This window comes from Mauremys mutica, chromosome 6 (assembly GCF_020497125.1).
Source record: "Mauremys mutica isolate MM-2020 ecotype Southern chromosome 6, ASM2049712v1, whole genome shotgun sequence".
NCBI classification, from domain to species: Eukaryota; Metazoa; Chordata; order Testudines; family Geoemydidae; genus Mauremys; species Mauremys mutica.
The window spans coordinates 58,560,299-58,579,640 of NC_059077.1; the positions used below are offsets into that span (position 1 = coordinate 58,560,299).

At 40.1% G+C, this 19,342-nt stretch overlaps 1 protein-coding gene across 1 annotated transcript in view; it reads right to left on the reverse strand.

Moving 5' to 3' along the window:
- Window positions 1-3,034: 3,034 nt before the first annotated feature.
- Window positions 3,035-19,342, reverse strand: part of PCSK1 (proprotein convertase subtilisin/kexin type 1) — a 34,486-nt gene continuing 18,178 nt past the window's right edge. Inside the window, exons 9-14 of the mRNA XM_045020159.1 lie at window positions 17,141-17,241; window positions 14,790-15,023; window positions 13,053-13,210; window positions 9,777-9,910; window positions 7,536-7,697; window positions 3,035-6,300 (exon numbers count right to left, since the gene is read on the reverse strand). Coding sequence (XP_044876094.1) covers window positions 5,938-6,300; window positions 7,536-7,697; window positions 9,777-9,910; window positions 13,053-13,210; window positions 14,790-15,023; window positions 17,141-17,241 — 1,152 coding nt within the window. The 3' untranslated portion in view covers window positions 3,035-5,937. The remainder of the gene's footprint in view (window positions 6,301-7,535; window positions 7,698-9,776; window positions 9,911-13,052; window positions 13,211-14,789; window positions 15,024-17,140; window positions 17,242-19,342) is intronic.

The following is a 19,342-nucleotide window of genomic DNA, read 5'->3' on the forward strand; positions in this document are numbered from 1 at the left end:
CAGCTACATGCGGTCATAGAGATCTAAATAGCTGAAATAGTATAACCATTAAGAGCTATTTTCCTGATAACTATTTATTCCTTTATACACCATCTTTCTATTTTTCTCTGTTATATTAATGGAACTTGACAGTACTTGGCTTAAATTTTTACATTAGGTATTCCTTGTGTTTGAAGCAAAACTTCCATCCTTTATTGCTTCACATTTGCTCATAAATTGTGACAGTACAACAAAACGGTATTTTTAATGAGTGCCTGTCATTAGGCTCGCAAAGTGTTTGCTTAAATAATTTATATTTATGCCTAATGGGATGGAAGCTTGAGTCTTTTCAATCTGTGAACTGAACCGTTAATGGTTGAGGAGTTGATTCAAGGGAAAATATACATTTTCCATGGTTGGAGCTCTCTAGAATGCCATTTATTTGAATGAGTAGCTGGTGAGTTCTCATTTTGTGAGGCTGGGTATATCCACAGGTCTTGGGATAAAATGGGCATTATAAAAGGACACATCCGATTGTATAGCAAGGTTTTAACTATGCAAGTATGTTGTAGGTAAGGTAAGGTAAGGACATAGTTTATTTAGACTCCCCCAATCATAATAATGCTTCGGAAATGATTGGAAAAGGTTTTCCTACAATTTTTTCATTTCAATTTATTTTCAAAGCTGAACACTGCAGACTTTAGGAGCCTACTGGTTAGGAGCCTATTGCTTCCTAAAGTCTGTACTGTTTGAAAAATGGCACTGGGAGATTTTAGTTTGCTGTTCCAACAGTAATCTATGAGTTGTAATGATTCACCAGCTGCCTCCTTCTATTTCTAGTCACACAGAAATGAACACTCAAATATAATTTCTATAAGCCTACCATCTGTATATAAGGTGACAAATAGTAGAACTTTAACCCTTTCCACCTAGCTTAATTTTAGAAAGCTAAGATTTAAAGGCTCAATTTTCCCCTGTGTACGAGATCTACGGATGCAGTAGTGACTGGATGAGGGGAACATTATGGAGTCAGTTACATCTTTCTGGCCCTGAACTGATTTGGTGCTAACATCAGAACAGCATGGTGTGTACTCTAAATTGAATAACTAGTATATGGTTCCTAATGAGCCGTATATCAGTGGAAGATTGATATACCAGAATTGCCCTCCACCGGGTCCCTGTCCAGCCCCTGGCTCCCCTGCTCTGCCCTTCCTTGCCATGCCCCTACATCTCCATCAGACTTACACCAGCCAAGAGTTCCCCTTTTCAAAGAAAATTCTCCATGGACAATTTACCGTGAGACTGTATAAGGGCCTGTTGCTCCCTTGCCTGGTACCTTGGGTTGTTATTTACCAGCTTTGCAAAACAGATGTTAAATGTTGCTATTCTGATGCAAGGCAGTGGAAAAATCAAGATCTCTATGCTTGTGTGTCACTTCATTATAAAGCTGGTACATGTGAGACACGTGCTTCTGTTAGTGATCGCAGGCAAATAGAGTGCTTTTATATTTCAGACCCACAGGGACTGATCCTGCTGTCATCGAAGACAATGGCAAAACTCCCATTGACTTGAATGGTGGAAGATCAGCCTCACAATATCATCTTCTGCATTGCCAGAGAAATCCTTTGTAAATTCTCTGTATACAACAAAATATATATTATCTCCTCTCCCCCTCCGCCCCTGTCTCAGGGATGAGGCCACTCATCCTTTGTAAATCTAATTACATTTCATATTTCTTAGCTAAGTGAATCCATAACCTGCCTTTGTCTTTTCTTTAAAAATGTTAAGACCACACACTCTGGGCTCTGCTAACATACTGTATTATGCTATTATTAGACAAATGTAATTTTAACATCACATCACATACATGTTGCAGCTGTAGTTGAACATGCCTTTTAAAAATACTTTATTGGATGAAATTGTCTCTTTCTCAAGAAAAATCTGGTGCTTTAATATATTTTATTATGCCTTTTAAAATTCTGTCTGTTTGATAAAAGCTTTGATATATTATAAATACCTGTAAAGAAAATATAATTTAAAATTCTGAGAGAAAACATTTTAGTCTTTTTTTTTCCTTTTACATTTTCACAAAACCCACACAGGCACCAAGAAAAGACTAACAATAAAAATAATTTACGTCTGTACAATATACTCTGGGTTGGAAAGATTCAAGAGAGAGATTTTCAGCAGGTTAGTTTTAAAGCTGGTCTCTGATGAAACTTTGGCTACAGCATGGGGACTGGGCTTAAAGCAAAGGAAGGGTCATGTATATTCCACATGGTTAACATGAGCAATGCATTCACGGACTGGCCATTGTTGCTACTGCTGTTGCTACCAAAGGTGAGCAGTAATCATTTTCACCTACAGCGAGGACTAGCTGTTACTGCTGTTCATTGAAGAAAGCAGCCTCTAAGAATCTTGACACAACAATAGAGCTGGACTGATACAAGAGCTAGGTGAAATTTTGCAGCTGAAATTTTGTCTGGCAAAAAATGCAGATTTGGTGACACCAAAACATTTAGCAAATTTGTGTGTGTTTTATCTTAACTGTTCGTATATAAAAAAATAAAATTTCTGAAAATGTCAAAATATTTTCTTTGGACATTTTTTAAATGAAACATTTTGATTTTCAATTTGAAGCACCTTTTTAGTTATTTACTTGTTCCCATAATATAAGAACTAGGGGCCACCAAATGAAATTAATGGGCAGCAGATTTAAAACAAATAAAAGGAAGTTCTTCTTCACACAACACACAGTCAACCTGTGGAACTCATTGCCTGAGGAGGTTGTGAAGGCTAGGACTATAACAGGGTTTAAAAGAGAACTAGATAAATTCATGGAGGTTAAGTCCATTAATGGCTATTAGCCAGGATGTGTAAGGAATGGTGTCCCTTGCCTCCGTTTGTCAGAAGGTGGAGATGGATGGCAGGAGAGAGATCACTTGATCATTACCTGTTAGGTTCACTCCCTCTGGGGCACCTGGCATTGGCCACTGTCAGTAGACAGGATACTAGGCTGGATGGACCTTTGGTCTGACCCAGTATGGCCATTCCTATGTTATGTTCTTTTTATTTTCAAATTTCACTCACTTTTATTTTAAAAAACAACAGAAAATACTTGAAATTGAAATGAAACATTTCCTTTTCAGTCAAACAAAATATCTGACCCAAAACAATTTTTTCTACTTTTGGATTTAATGAGAATTCTGAAAGATTTTGGTTTGAGGCCAACCGGAAAATAAAATTAAAACATTTTTGGAATTGCCAATGCACCAGAAAATCAGTTATTCATCCAGCTGTACACACATCCTAGCAGTGTTGTGTTCTTGACAGGGTAGCTCCCTGTTCTAAAAACTAAAACGCGGGTGGAAATTATCCTGCACTTCCCCCTGCCCAGTGCTACCTTTCAAATTAGTCAAGGTAAGTTGTCTCTGAACTGCCTGTCTCTCTAAACAGTAGTAGAATTAAGGAACATCATGAGAATGCTTTTTGGTTTGGACCATTTCAACATTTTGAGTGCTTTCCATGCTAAAGAAAATGTTGCAAATTAGCACAGAGAAGAGGAGATTTAGTAACAAGAGACAGATCAAACAGGAAGTCACAACTTTGAAAAGTGGGTAGAATATGATTCTCCTCTCACTCATACTGGTGTAAATCAGGAGAAATTCCTTACATCAGTTGAGTTGCATTAGTGTAAAGCTGGCTTCATGCAGAATTAGGCCCTACAAATGTATGCTACTGTTGGAATGAATGAGAAATCAGAGATTTTCAAAGTTGTTATAAAAGAAATCCTGCTATTTTTTATTGTTAATTTAACAGTCGTTACTATGAGAGTAACCAGGTTTTGATTTAAACAACAGAATTTCACAACAGCTTTGAAAGTCTGTGTTCAATCTGATGAAGTATTAGCAAAATGTTAAGCTCCTAGTTTGAGAGATACCAGCATCATTTATGAAATGGAGATACTGAAACAGTGACAAGTATTTCTAAAAGCTGTTTGGAAAAAGATAGATAGATAGATAGATAGATATGTAAATTCTAGTCAATATCAATATCAGGTATCTTTGGCATTGTAGAGAAACATTACATTTTCCATTTCACTTACAGTCTTTGTATTACCCTGCCCGGGGTTCCCTCAATTTTTTAACTGAGTATTCAGCTGTGCACTATTTTTTGACTCTATGAGCAACAAAACCTATACCCATTCGGGGCAATGAAACAATTTGTATAGTGGGGGTGCTGCAAGCCATTGAACAAAACTGTAAACTCTGTATATGATGGAAGCCACTTCAAGCTAGGGGTGCTGCCACACCCCTAGCACTCCTAGTTCCAGCACCCCTGGACCCATCTTGATTTCAATTAAAATAAATATATGAAACATTGCTACTCTGACATCCACTATCCCTCAGCCATTTTGTCCCAGAATTTGTCTTCCTACGTTAGATAAGGTGGTCTGACTCCTCCACTCAGCCAGTCCCCCAGTTTGAATCAGATCTTCTGGATGCAGCACTTTACTTGACAAGAGTTGCAGGGACCATTCTGAGGGACTTCCCTCCATCTCCCTCTCCCTCCTCTCTTTTCTTTTTTGACTCTGACCTTTCATTTTTCTCTTCCTTGTCTTTGACTGCTGCCTCCTCTTTACTCACATTCCATTTCATCCTTTTTCCCCCTCTTATCTATTCTTTCCCTCCTTTTTCAGGCCTATACAATTTCTTCCTATCTTGGTATTTTCTCTCTCTCCATTTATCCCTCATCCCTCCAAAAGATTTAAGAAATGCTGCAATCAGCCATTGGCATGCCCACATCCAGTCTTGCCGTGTTCTCTGTGGATAGAGGTCCTCTCCCTAGGCCACAGTGAGATTAGGGAGAAGACAAGCCGGTCACAGACTTTTGTGCAATATTTTCAACACTGTAGTTACTGATTCCGAGCTCTTTTACACCAGTGTGACTCTGGATTAGTGTAAATCAGGAGTAACTCCCTGGTGTGATCAGAATCAAGTCCAATACTTTCTTCCAACCATGGATCATAAAGAATAGTTAATCTCCTGAATTCTCTTGATTTATAACTGTCTGCAAAGCTCAAACCCATTGCAAGCTTCCTCTCTGCTCTAGAATCTGCACGAGGCAGAATTTGCAGCCAGCATTAAGTCTTGTGAGAGTACCAGGTGTGAGAAGGACTGATATGCTCACTACAGGGAAAATGGTATTTCCCCATTCCTTGGCAGTTCACAAAGCACTGGCAGTTCTGTTCAAAAACACTGCCTGCTAAAGGAATCAAGTGGAAAACAAAAGGGAAAGGAAACAGAGTTTGAAGTAAAGCTGTAGTATTTTCAGAGGAATATAGTTGCATTTCATGCCAGAGGGAAGAAACTACCTCTTTTGGTGATAATGAAGACAAGATTTGAATAGAGCAGAGGTTCTCAAACTGTGGGTCAGGACCCCATTTTCATGGGGTCACCAGGGCTGGTGTTAGATTTGCTGGGACTTGGGGCTGAAGTTGAAGCCTGAGGCCTTCAGTCCTGGGTGGTGGGGCTTAGGTTATAGGCTTCCTGCCTGGGGATGAAGTCCTTGGGCTTTGCCCCTGCCCCCCACCTGGGGCAGTGGGGATCGGGCTTTGGGTTTCCCCGCCCCCCACCCGCCTGGGGCAGCGGGGCTCGGATGGGCTCAAGCGTTGGTCCCCCTTCCTGGGGTCGTGTAGTAATTTTTGTTGTCAAAAGGGGGTTGTGGTGCAATGAAGTTTAAGAAGCCCTGGAATAGAGCGGTCACTGATACCCTTCAACTTAGTGCCTTGCCACTAACAAATTACACTTCCTATTTGTTTCCCACCGCTTGACATCCTGGTTAAGTATGAAGCAATCAAAGTAGTAATCACATGAGTAAAGTGTAGAATATACTTCAGAAAAGGGCAGTGGGGGTGGGGAGCATGAATATTTCCAACTCAGTACCATACCCTATATTTTAGTTGTCTTCATTCAGAATATCAACCAAGGCTTGCAGCAGTCTATCATCTCTATGTTTGTATGGTTTGGCATTGTAAAAAAGGTCAACGTAGTCACTGTACAGAGTGTCCTCAGAGTCTTTTAACTGGGAGGGTTTGTTTAATTTTTCAAGGGCTTGATAGAAATGTTCATATGGAATATTTAACTTTTCATTTGGAGTCTTCTTTGGTGCTCGATTCTGGGCCATGTGCCGGCTAAAAGCACTTTGCAATAGACGAAGCATTGCCTCTGACGAGATTTTGTCTCCCATTTTATCAGTGCTACTGCTGGTACCTTCGGTGACCTTGGGTTTTGCACTCAGGTTCTCTTGCGTGGTATGATCCTAAAATACAGAACAGCATCAAAAGTGTTAGGTATCAGTGAAATGCTGACTGAAGTAGGCCTTGTTATTAATAGGGATTTGTGTGCATGAATAAATGCTACTTTGATCATTTAGGAACCACTGGCACCAGGAAAGGGATTGCAAATATCTTGTGCAAAATGTTTAATATCCCAAATAAGTAACAGATCATAAAAGTGTTAATTTGGACTCTACTAGCTAGTTACCTATTCTGTGTACCTAGCTACCATCCTACATTATATAGTTATCCCTGCAGATCTTAAAAGGTGAATACAGTTGGATTGGGTACAAACTTGGAAAGAACACCTCTCAGGAGCTAGTGCATGAAGTGGTGACTCAGTAGGTGGCATTTTCCCCTCTCAAACAGGACTAAATCAACACCCCAAAATAGTGAATAAATTTCTGCTGGGGGTGCTGTTTCAGATGAGACATGAAAATAATGTCCAGATACATTCTGCCAAGCAACTTCCCTCTGCAGTGTCATCTGACTACAGTTTTACTTCTCTTCCCGTTATACACTGTTGTGGACTGTTGCTGTGCTACTTCAGACTGATGAATTGATATCTATATATCTTATGGATATACCAACCTACCTATTAGGTGTGATGTGAGACTATGTAGTTAATGCCTGTGAAGTGCTCTGAAAACTTTCAGATAAGCAGGTATTTTAAAAGTGGAAAGTATTATAATCATATGTATCTGGCACCAAGTCCCAGACACAGAGGCTGTAAACATGTTTTCTGGTAAACATTCAGGATCAGAGGTTCCCTAAACTACATAGAACCATTTGTAGGTGCTTCATTCCAAACCTCATGGCAGGCACCAGAGCTGGCATGCTCTTTTAGGGCCTGATCCTACTCCCACTGGAATCATTATAAGTGATTAGACCCTAAAATGCAGCTTGATTGTTGGAGGGGTCCCCCCCCACACACATTATTCAGCTTCTTTACAGACTGAGTGGATAGTTCGTTTTGAGAACTGATAACATAAAATGATCACTAGGTCCCTCATGTCATGTATCAAACCACAAGATAAATGAAATAGTCCATTGTTGGTACAGATCACATCACAATACTCACACAGCTCACAAATGAACAGGGCTGGTTGAAATGAATAGAGAGATAGGCACATTCAAAAAAGCAAAACCACCATTTTTTCTAAATTGTTTTAAGAATTAAAAGTAAAATATGTAGGAAACACCACAAAGTGACTGATACCTCTACAAAGTCTGCCATCTTCTCCACTCCTCTTCTGTCATTTTGCACAGCATTGTAGGATGTGTATACACGAGGCTGCTTCATGTGTTCAGGTTGAGTAGAAGTGCCATGCAAAATCAATTTCCAGTTCACAATTCTTCCTTCATTCTGCATTCTCCTAGACTAAAGGACAAGCATGAGTATTGTATTAGCGTAGACTCAGGGAATGAGAGAGAAGAGAGAGGACAGCTGATGTCAACAAAGACAGGAGTCACACGAATGGTTTATAGTACTTTTTAAATGTAAATTTAGATGCTGATTTACAAGCACTGAAATATACCGCTGATATGATACATAATGTATGATGCATAGCAGAAGATGAGAATGAGTCCAGTGATTCTAAACTTTCCCAAATATGCCAAAAGTACATGTATGTTTTTAATAAGTATCATTATCATTAGTTCAGTCATTACAGGTAGAAATATAGTACAGAACGCCAAAAATTACTAAAGCAGATATTTCATATTGTTAGTACTTGTTCTCTGAGCCACTGGACAGCAATTTCTGCACTGTGAGCAATAGATTTTTAATAGTGTTGTACAGTAGTAACACTGCTCATTACTGCAAGCAATAGGGTTTGGGACCATGACTGTGTAATACAGTAATTTTAAAATCTGATCAAATCTGATAAGGGAAAAGTCAAATATGGAATTTTCTGGAACATGTTTTCAACAAATATCATCTTCAGAGTTCTTGCTCAATTGTCTACCTGAACTAAGACAGCTGCTGAAGATCCACCTATTCTAATAAAACCCTACATTACTAGCCTTGAGATTTAAAGGCTGTGAACACTATTTAAAGTTAGCAGTAAATCTAAGTGAGGATCTCATTGGGTAGCTATAATTACAAGTGGGGTCAGTAGTGTGAGAAACTGTTTCTGGAACAACAAAAAGTGCCAGAAGCTGAAGAAATGGTGCATTGTTTTTCAGGGAGAAGGCGGGATTTGTTTGAGAGTTCAGGTATCTCGTATTTGAAGATGGAGCATGACTATCCATCTAACTAAAAACAAAATGCTCTTCTTATATACATTCCAAGAAATATTATGCCTTGTTACAATGAGCTATTGATTAGGGCACCTCTAACCATGGGATTATCTGACAATCCTACAAATCCTACAGGTAGTATTAACACTACTCCAGAGCTCCCTGTGGAGAATAATGTTTGTTTCTGCTGCCTTCTCCACCTGCTATGTGCTTGGCATTACTCTGCTGCTTACAAGTTCCTCTCATTCCACAATGCAGCATTTATTTCTCTACATGGTGATCCTCCAATTAAAGATGTCCCACAGAGAAAAACAGAATCAGTGTTCCCTTTCCAGGACTAAGGTCTAAAGGATAGATCCTGAAAGGTGCTGAGCACCTTCAACTCCCACTGATTTCTATAGAGACCAAAGGGGTTGGATACGCTCATATGTCTCATAGGAGGCACTCAGCACCTGATAGGATCTGCCCTTAGTGACAAGCTTATTACCAAACTACTTCCGTGAAATTCTTGAGAGGTGAGTGAGCTTGGATTGATTGCTCTCCCTTTGAAGAGAATGATTTCTCAGTCATCTACCAAGCAAGTTTCTTCTCAAACCTCTCACTGTTGTAATGTAATCCATATTCTCATATGGTTTACTAAACATTTATTATATATCTCTAGATTTCTTGGCTATAATCCTTGTGGACCATTCATTACTTTGAGAGAGAATATAGGGGAAGATATACATCAGAATTGCTCTCTCAGTCACCAGGAATTAATAGACTCACAAGCTTTTGAGTCAATGAAAATTATGTGCACATCCCAAGAAGAGACTAGACCTCTTCTTGTGCTTTACTCCCCAGGAAATTAATTTGCAAGTAATCCATTACATATTCCATTTCAAAACCCACAAAAATTGCATTAAATGGTTATTCTTCAGCCATGTGAGGAGTATGTACAGCATGGTAAATTATTAAAAGCTAAATTTGGCTGATAGTCGCACTTCCATTAAGTTACCCTGGTTTTACACAGCTGAATTTGGCCCTATCTTTTGAATTTCTATCTCTTTAGCCTGTCCTTTTCCACTTTAATCCAGGTGCATGTTTTGTTTTGTTTTTAAATAAATTAGTTTTTCACTGAACAAACTCCAGCTGTTCTCCATCCTGGATGATGTTAGTGATCCACTGGTCTATGTCACCAACTCATCTACTTGGTTAATTAGCACGCACACATACTTACCACATCAGTAATTCTCAAAGTCCAAGTGCCTTTTGGATTCTCTCCCCATGTGTGAACAGACATGAAGTCCCAGTTTTTAAAGCCATTGGGAGACTTATCTCTCTCTCTTTCAGCCAGTAAGACAGTGTTGGTGCCTGTATTAGTGCAACAAACAAACATTAATGGAGTTAGCAACCATCCATTGATTTTGTTGAACTACAGTTCCTGTAAATCCTCCCCTTGTATCTGCTCTCCATTCATCATCTTTTAGAGATTTTTGCCTATCGTCAAGAACTGCCCATTGTTAAACAATACCCATGCTTGCTTTAAGACTGAATAGACCATTTGACTGTTGATCCAAGGCTCTCTTATCTTGCATACTATCAAACCACCAATTGCACTCTACTATCACCTAGAGCAGTTACAGTTGCTTTTAGTTTGATTATGGGATGGGACAATGTTACTTCTGGATATTAGCTGTTAAACCAATTTCAAAGCAGGATTTACTACGGAGGGTTGCAGTTAATCCAGGAGATGTAATGGAGTATCAGAATCACACCAGCAAGGATCTCACACCCTAACAGACAGTAACATACACCCACAAGGGAAGAGCTTGCAGGAATTAGGAAGGCAATGTCATGCTTTCCTACCTTATGAAGTCATTCAGTAATGAAAAACAGAACTGAGGAAAGCTTTCCCCACTTTAACCTCTGCAGATTAAATTCTGCTCACAAAGTTTGCATAGGGGTAAATGAGAGCAAAATTTATCACTGTGTTTTCAATGAGTTTGGGGTGTATCTTAGGCCATGTCCACACTAAGGGCACTACAGCAGCACGGCTGCAGTATTACAGCCACACTGCTGTAGTGCTGAAGTGTAGGCACCTCCTACAATGACAGAAGGGTTTTTTTCAATGTAGCTAATCCACCTTTCCAAATGGCGGTAGCTAGGTCGACAGAAGAATTCTTCTGTTGCCCTAGCCATGTCTAGCACAGGAGTTAGGTTGACAGAATGCATTTTTCACATCCCTGAGTGCTGTAGCTCTGTTGACCTAACTTTTAAGTGTATACCAGCCTCATACTCAGGCCAAGTCTACAGTACGAGGACGTTAGTGGCACAGCTATGGTGCCGTAGCTATGTTGGCGTAACCCATAGTGCAGGCACAGCCTACAGTGATGGAAGGGGGTTTTCTATTGCTGTAGGAACACCACTTCCCTGATCAATGGTAGCTAGGTTGAACAGAAGCATCTTCCATCAACCTAGCTGAATCTGTACCAGGGATTAGGTTGGTGTAAACTGTAGCTATGCCATGCAGGGGGTGGTTTTTTCATACCCTTGAGCAAAGTAGCTATGTGGACCTAAATTTCATGTATAGGCCAGGCCCGGGTTACATTGTAACACCATGGTGACAAGCTCTAACAGGGGAAAGGCATTTTCGCTATAGTACTGGCCTGAGTAAAAGCCACTACTTGCGTCTTGCTTGCAACACTCCTGCTAATACATCCCAGAATGATGTTCGCTTTTCTTGCAACAGAGTTACACTGCTGACTCATATTTAGCTTGTTATCCAGTATGACCCACAGATCTCTTTCTGCAGTACTCCATCCTAGGCAATCATTTCCCAATTTGTATCTGTGCAGCTGATTGTTCCTTCCTAAGTGGAGTATTTTGCATATGTCCTTGCTGAATTTCATCCTATTTATTTCAGACCATTTCTCCAGTTTGTCCAGATCATTTTGGATTTTAATCCTATCCTCCAAAGTACTTGCAACCCCTCCCAGCTTGGTATCTTCTAAAAACTTTATAAGTGTACTCTCTATGTCATTTATCAAAATCATTGATGAAGAATAGAACAAAACCAGATCCAGAACAGATCCCTGCGGGACCCCACTTGATATGCCCTTCCAGGTTGACTATGAAGATAACTATTCTCTGGGAACGTTTTTCCTACCTGTTATGCATCCACCTTATAGTAGCTCCATCTAGGTTGTATTTTCCTAGTTTCTACCTATCTATTCCCAGACAAAATCTAAACTAAGATGGAGTCAATGCTGAGAGTATGGCTCAGTAATTTAGAGTAAAATACGTTTCAAGGATGTTGCAATTATCCCCAAAAGAGACATTGTAAACCCAGGAAATTCAGAGTTAAGGTTATACTTGAAAGAAATCCAAACAAGTTAAGGGTGCAAATGCACAACTCAAAGAACCCTAACTCTGCCTTCTAGTGACACCGTGCCATGAGTATATGTTTAGGATTAATGCAGTTTAGTGTTTGTGGTCCCAGATCAGATAACACTGATCTCAAAGACCATATTAAATTGCTCAACCCCTCAACCCTGTGTCAATACAGGGCGAAGTTAAGATTACTTGTTTTATAGTTTAAGGCAACCATTACTGCAATATCTAGGTGCCTGATATAAACATAATGCCTCCATTCAGGTGATGCATTTGCTCACCCCCATCCCAGAGCTCCGTTGACTCACTGAGTCATTGTCTGGACCCTACAAAGCATAAACTACAAGCTGGTGTCCTACAGAAACCCCCAATATGGGCTACACACCCTCAGCACTGGAACACTATACCCAGAAGTCTTGTCTCTGGAATATGGGACATCAGAAAATGATGCCTCAAAACTAACCAATCACTGTTTCCAACCCTGCAATATCATTTTCATTTATTGCTGCTACCTCTGAGATACAAAAAATGGGACATCTGGAGTGATTCTGAGCCTGTAAAAGTGAAGAGCTGGCAGTGTCTACTGAGCATCCTTATAGAATTCTCAGGACAGCTACCTCACAAAAGGAACAATCCTCAGAAAACCTGGATGTGTGGCAAACCTACTTTTAGTATCATTTTCAGTTATCATTTTGAGGTCTTTGCTTTCAAGAATAACTTAAAAGACACGGAGGTAGATAGTGAGGCATAGGCAGCCAAATCCCTGCCTTCACCACATGTTTCCTCCAAGAGAGGCATTGAGGATCTGGACCTTTAAGGGCTGAGCTTCCCGGACAGAGTCTGGGCAACGTGCTTTGAAGCTCCTGCTGTTGTGCACAGCCAGTTGGAACTGGACATAGAATAAAGCAGAGATTTTGCAAGCACCTGAAGCACTGAGAGATCACTGAGCACCACACCAAGCATGCACCTTTTTGGAAGTAATTACTTTTCCTAGAATGCATTCACCCATTTCTAACACAGGGAGATTAAGTGATTCTTATAGAAAGATTAATAAGATCAATGTCTTACACTGCAACAGCAGAAACTAATCATTTCTTTGAACACATTTGTTTGCCTCCTGTACCTGATGGGGAAGTGAGGGTGACGTGAAGATCACCTCTGCGGGAATATTCAATTGTTGCTTCAAATTGCACATGCTCCAGAGATGTAACAGAATTTTCTTGCCCTTCACAAGCTTTTGTGGGAATTTCAATAGTTACTTCTCCGTTTGCTCTTAATAACCTAGCAAAGATACAGGGATTATTTGGTTACCTACTAGCTTATTACATAAAGTCCAATGGATGCATTTTACACCTGTATCATGAACGATCAGACTGGGGGAAGATGTACTGCACTCCTTGCTCATCCCAAACTGCCAGTGGAACCTCCGGGAGCTCTGAGTGGACATGAAATACAGAAATCAGCCAAACTGTTTAAACTGACCGGGCCTGATTTCTTCCACACACTACAGAAGCAAGCAAGTTGGATAATCAATATATTCTTTCAAGGTTTAATGTCTACATTGCTCTCCAAGAGACTCCTAAAAGACATTCGCTTTAAAATTACAGCATCACACGAGTGTATCAGCTGTACATGTTGTTTACCTCAGTAAAATCACCAGCAGGAATATTATTATATAGTTAAAATGGCTGGAAAAAGCTGCAGCAGCTGTAGCCCTCTGAATCATTCCTAGAATAGAGCCTACACCTTCCCAATATTTTCAAAGCATTGTGCATGGTTTTCTCTGTACAATTCTCATTAACTTTAATGAGAATCTGGTGCTTGAATCCCTCCCTACACAATGCATTAATAATGTAGGAGCTAGCGAGCTTTGTTTTTGTAATGTAACATAAAAGGATTGCAGTAATAATACCTAACTAATAAGTTTCATGCACGTCAGCTCTCTGTATTAAATTCAAAACACAAAGGAAAAAAGATCAGATTGGGAAAAAAAAGGCAAGAGAGTTAAAAAAAAGCACTATAATAAAAATAACATAAATAAACAGGTTACCAAGAAGTGAAACACCACATAGCTGTAATATATTTCTACTTGGTGCACTTAGATGATGTCATTTAAAGATTTATTATAACTATCTTTATTCCAGACAGCAAAGCCATAAATTAACATGTGAAAACCAAAAAGAAGAGAGTCTAAAGGTCCTTATTGATTAAACAAGTTAATTATCAAGAGAGTCGTTGTGGCTTGCCTGTATTAATACTGAGTCTATGTGCAATGTATAGGAAATATTTGCAGGTATGATATACGAGGTTTTATCAGAGTGCATTTGGGATGGTTTTGTACATAGGAATGGCAGGATAAGTGTGAGTTATGCAGATCACCCCACGAGTACTGCTGACACAACCTTTACTGTCAGGTATGGGCTATATGTCACATATGTTACAGAAAAAAATATTTTAGGAACAATTTAGAAAAAACAAATTAAACTATATCAGGGCTATTTCTTGTATTTCTTCATCTTAACTGGTTGGATTTAGCATAACAATGCTAATAGTCCTGCAGTGTCATCCATCCAGATGCCGGTTACACATGCAGGCAGAATCTTCATTCTGTACTGAATCATGGATCTTAGTATTTTGCAGCAGTCTTACAATGAACTACATGAAACAAAGAGATGGGGAATTACTCACTCACTCCCTGGATTTGTGAGAAATAGAGCTAGGCAAAACCAAAGAAACTGAAATTAAATATCTCAATCTCATTTATGCCTATTGGACAAATTTGTGCAAGATACTACCTTCTTGCCTTATATTAGAAAGAGATAAATTGATATGAGGTATTAATTTCAATGCAAATTCTTACCTAGGTTCAAAGCTGTTGTCCTTGACTATACACTCTTTCTTTTCAGGTACTCCTTTCCAGGTTTTAGGATCAGCTAAATCCACCAGTGCCTTGGCATTAAGTAATCCAAATCCAAATCTGCTATTCACCATCAACCCTGCTCCATTCTTTTTCCATCCAGGATTGTTGGCCAATGGGTCATATTCTGAAGTCCAGACTACCAAATGCTGCATATCCCTCCAGGTTAGATTAGGGCTGTTTAAAAAAGTCTGGTTAATTCCTACAAAACTGTCAGTCAGCTTTCTCTAATGGTATAATTTTACTCTACATGCACATAGATGTTGAAAAAGCAATCTTTTTCTGCTAGGTGCTTATATGCACCCTTGCCCCATTACTGTAGTATCTGAGATCCCCACACACAATGTATTTACCCCAACAAAATATGGAAGTACTATTATGGCTATTATACAGATGGGGAACTGAAGCAAAGAGAGACTAAGGGACAGATTTTAAAACATATTTAGGGTCCTGAGTACTCTTAAAAATCTGGCCCTACATGACATGCCTAAAGTAAGCCTCTGGTGAAGCAGGGAATTGAACCCAGGACTTCCAAGTGCCCTAAACATTGGACCATCCCTTCCTCCCTCACAGTGCATTTCTTCTCTGAAAAAGGATTTTGTGAAAATGCTGTTGTGAGGTTACATGATTTTTCGAAGACATTTTTTCTAACTACCAGACCTGTAAACTCAGCATTGTTCTCTGAGCCCCGATCTACACTACAACATTACTTTGGTATAACTACATAATTCAAGGGTGTGAATAATTCACACCCTCTGTACAACATACTTATACCACCCTAAGCACTGGTGTAGACAGCGCTATGTCAGTGGGAGAGCTTTTCTCGCCAACATAGATACCGCCTCTTGTGGAAGTGGACTTCCCACTTTCCATTAAGATGGGAGTGCTTTAAGATGGGAGTGCTTTCCATTAAGATGAGAGTCTTCACTGGAAGCGCTGCAGCTGCATCGGTGCAGTCACACCACTGTAAATTTGTTGTGTAGACCTGCCTAGAGACTCAGTCTTGGATACTTTCCAGTTCATGTATCATCACTAGCACTACGGGTTCTGCAGACTGAATTAGCACCTCATTTAAACCTGGGCAACCCTATTGTCTTCAGATTAGGTGCTCACTGACACATGTGCAATCCCATTGCCTTCACAGGTAACTGACTGGAACTTAAGCTATGTCTACACTGCCTTGAAGTTTGGACTAAGGGGGTGTGAATGGTAGTGTGTACCAAAGTGCTGCACTGTAATGCTCTGTGATGGGGCGGCTGCCCCTCACTGGCAGAAAAGGGGTTAAAAGCAGCCCTAGGGAGGCTGTGCCAGAGGCAGTCAATCAGAGAAGGGCTGAAAGGAGAGCCAATCAGGGCCGAGCAGGCCCATATAAAAAGGGAGCTGCAGGGTAAAGAAGGGCAGTCTCTGCTGGGAGCCCAGGGAAGAAGGACTGTGTCCCTGGAGGGCTGAGAGAACTGCCAGCACCCTGGACAGAGCAGTGCTGCTAGCAGGAACCAGAAGAGTGAGAGACAGCTCCTGGATGGCTGCTGGGATTTGCTGGCAGAGGCCCTGAGGCAAGGGCAAAGAGGATGCTGGGGCCATGAGGAAATGACCAGACAATTCATTGCAGTAGCCACTAGGGGAAGTGGCTGAACAGAGGACTGCAGGTCCCCCAGAAAGGGGAGCTCAGTGTGTGGCATCGCTGGAGGGCTGTGTCACTGAAGAGGGTGTGTGGTCCTTGGAGAGACGTGGGCCCTAGAGCAGGAATGATGATGGCAAGGCACCACCTGAAGAGGGCACACTAACACGCAGAGCTAATTCCCAAGACAGCCAGCAGAAGGTGCCAGAGTGGTAAGCGCACCCTGTTACACTCCCCGTGTGATGCCATGGTCATGAACTAAATGATTTTTAGTTCTCATTAATGTACTCCTGTTTGAAGAAGGTGATGGCATTGCGAACTAAGAACCTTTTAGTTTGCGCCTGCAGCTTCCACATGGGGGAGTTATCACTCCACACTTTAGTGTGCAAGGCTATTCATACCTCCACAGTCCAAACTGCAGGGCAGTGTAGATAAGCTCTCAGTAAACAGATTGTTGCTGATGCCCAGAATGAAACAGAATCCCCAGGCTCACCCTATCTTATCTATGTTGATTTGCCTGGCTAGCAGGGGTTAAAAGGACTATTAACTTACGTTTATCACTAAAGTTAGTAGGCCTAACTCTGACAGGAAGCGTACCAGTTGAGTGAGATGGTGCCATTTTTGTACAGTCACAGTATGAGTGGACTACATAAGTAGAGAATTTAGGAAGTCTTACTTTGCTTCAAGAGCTAGAGCAAAAATCCCTGCTGCCAATGGAGCAGATGCAGAGGTCCCAGTGTGAGTCTCAGTACATTCGTTGTGAAGATCAGCACTTGTCTGAAAGAAAACACGACTAAAATTAACATGAAAAAAGCTGAATAAGCATTATTGTTTATATGTTTGGATACATAGTTATGCATCCTTTACCCAATGCACCTTAATTCACTGTAGAAAAACTTCCCTCCAGTGAACAAAATAATGGACGCTTAAATCTGATGATAATTCAATCTACCCCTCCTACTATATCTATTTCAACTATAATTTTTGTATCAAAATGCCTTGTATTGGAACAAAGTACTCCCACATTGAATATCTTGCCATATTCTGAGAGCTGAGAGATATAAAAATAAGTGATTCAGACTCATCTGTGAATCATAAAACCCCATCATTGTGTTTGGTCTAGAACATTTAAAATTACTGCTTGCTTAAAAATTACTCACAGGCTTAGTAGTAGCGCTCTGCTTTCTCTTCAGCAGAAGCACTATAATTTGTAAATGAAACATGCATTTTATTTGAAAATGAAGTACCTAATTTCTCTGCCCATGTGCCTGCAATATATGAAAGTGAGTATGCTGAGAGCTTTACATCTCAGCTACAGAGAAGCCACTTTGGAAGGGCATTCTTTTGACCTACTGACATGAAAAGTTATTTTAACCTCCACCTATGCAGTACACTGTAAGATTATCATCAACCAGATCAGAGCTGTTATAGTTACTTAAATGCTACTTTATCGCACGTAATCTCTTTATGTCAGGGACTATATACATATATACACGCACACTGTTAGGTGCTGAACATATATAGCACCTAACACAATCGGATCCTGAGCCCTGACTGAGGCTTCTATGTGTTACCACAATAATAAAAAAAAAATGAAGGCAACACAGAGCCCAATTCTGCCTCCTGCTGAGCATCATTTGCAAGGTGCTGAGCAGTTCTGCTCCTACTATAGTCAGTGGGAGTGGAAAGTGCTCAGAGCCACAACAAAAGGGCTGAACATCTAGCACAGGGATAGGCAACCTATGGCACGTGTGCCGAAGGCGGCACACGAGCTGATTTTGAGTGGCACTCACACTGCCTGGGTCCTGGCCACTGGTCGGGGAGGTTCTGCATTTTAATGTAATGTTAAATGAAACTTCTTAAACATTGTAAAAACCTTATTTACTTTATATACAACAATAGTTTAGTTATATATTATAGACTTGTAGAAAGAGACATTTTAACGTTTTTAAAAGGTATTACTGGCACATGAAACCTTAAATTAGAGTGAATAAATGAAGACTGGGCACACCACTTCTGAAAGGTTGCCGACCCCTGATCTAGCACAATCAATCTCAGAGTTTGGAAAACTAGAGTTGGTTGGAAAACTACAATTTTATTCCCACAAGAAATTTTGAACAAAATCTTTTTTCTTTTATTGTACAAAGTTTCAAACTGCTTCAAAGTGATCATTTTTGTTCCAAATTGACATCATGACTTTAAAACAAAAACCTGAACTCATTTACTTACATTTCAATAATAATTAAAAAAAGAGACCCAATGCCTGAGGTACTCTAACTCATCATTAAATATCAACAGCATTACAATAATATTTTCAACTTAACCAGCCAGGCACCTATAAAACTCCATTCCATCCCTTTCGTTGTTCTAGGAAACAAACCCTCAGGCCTCTTAGAAAACCCTCACCAACAGATGTCTTTTTCAATGTCCCCTGAAGGTCATTAAATTCAGGCTATTTCAGACAAAGGATGAGACAGGGAGCAAGTTCCAGAGTCCTAGAGTCCTCACAGAGAATGCCCTGCCAGCTGCCTCCTATCTTGGATTATGAGGGGGATACAGCTGAGGCACCCCTGCTGATTCAACTGTGCCATGAAATGACATTTTAAGTTGGACCAAAATGAACATTTTCCTTTCATTTTGAAGTGTCAATTAGAAGTAAAAATTTTCATTTTGAAATTTCTCCCAGGAAAACCAAAATTTCCCATCAGACTTGACATTTTCCCACTAGAAATTTAGATTTTGACTAAGCTATATTTTGGGGTAGAAAATTTTTCAACTCAAAAAATGTCAATCATTCTAATGCTGATGATAGGCACTTAGGCCAACTGATTGTTAATCACAGGCAGTGGAAATTCTTAGAGATTTCCTAACACTTGGA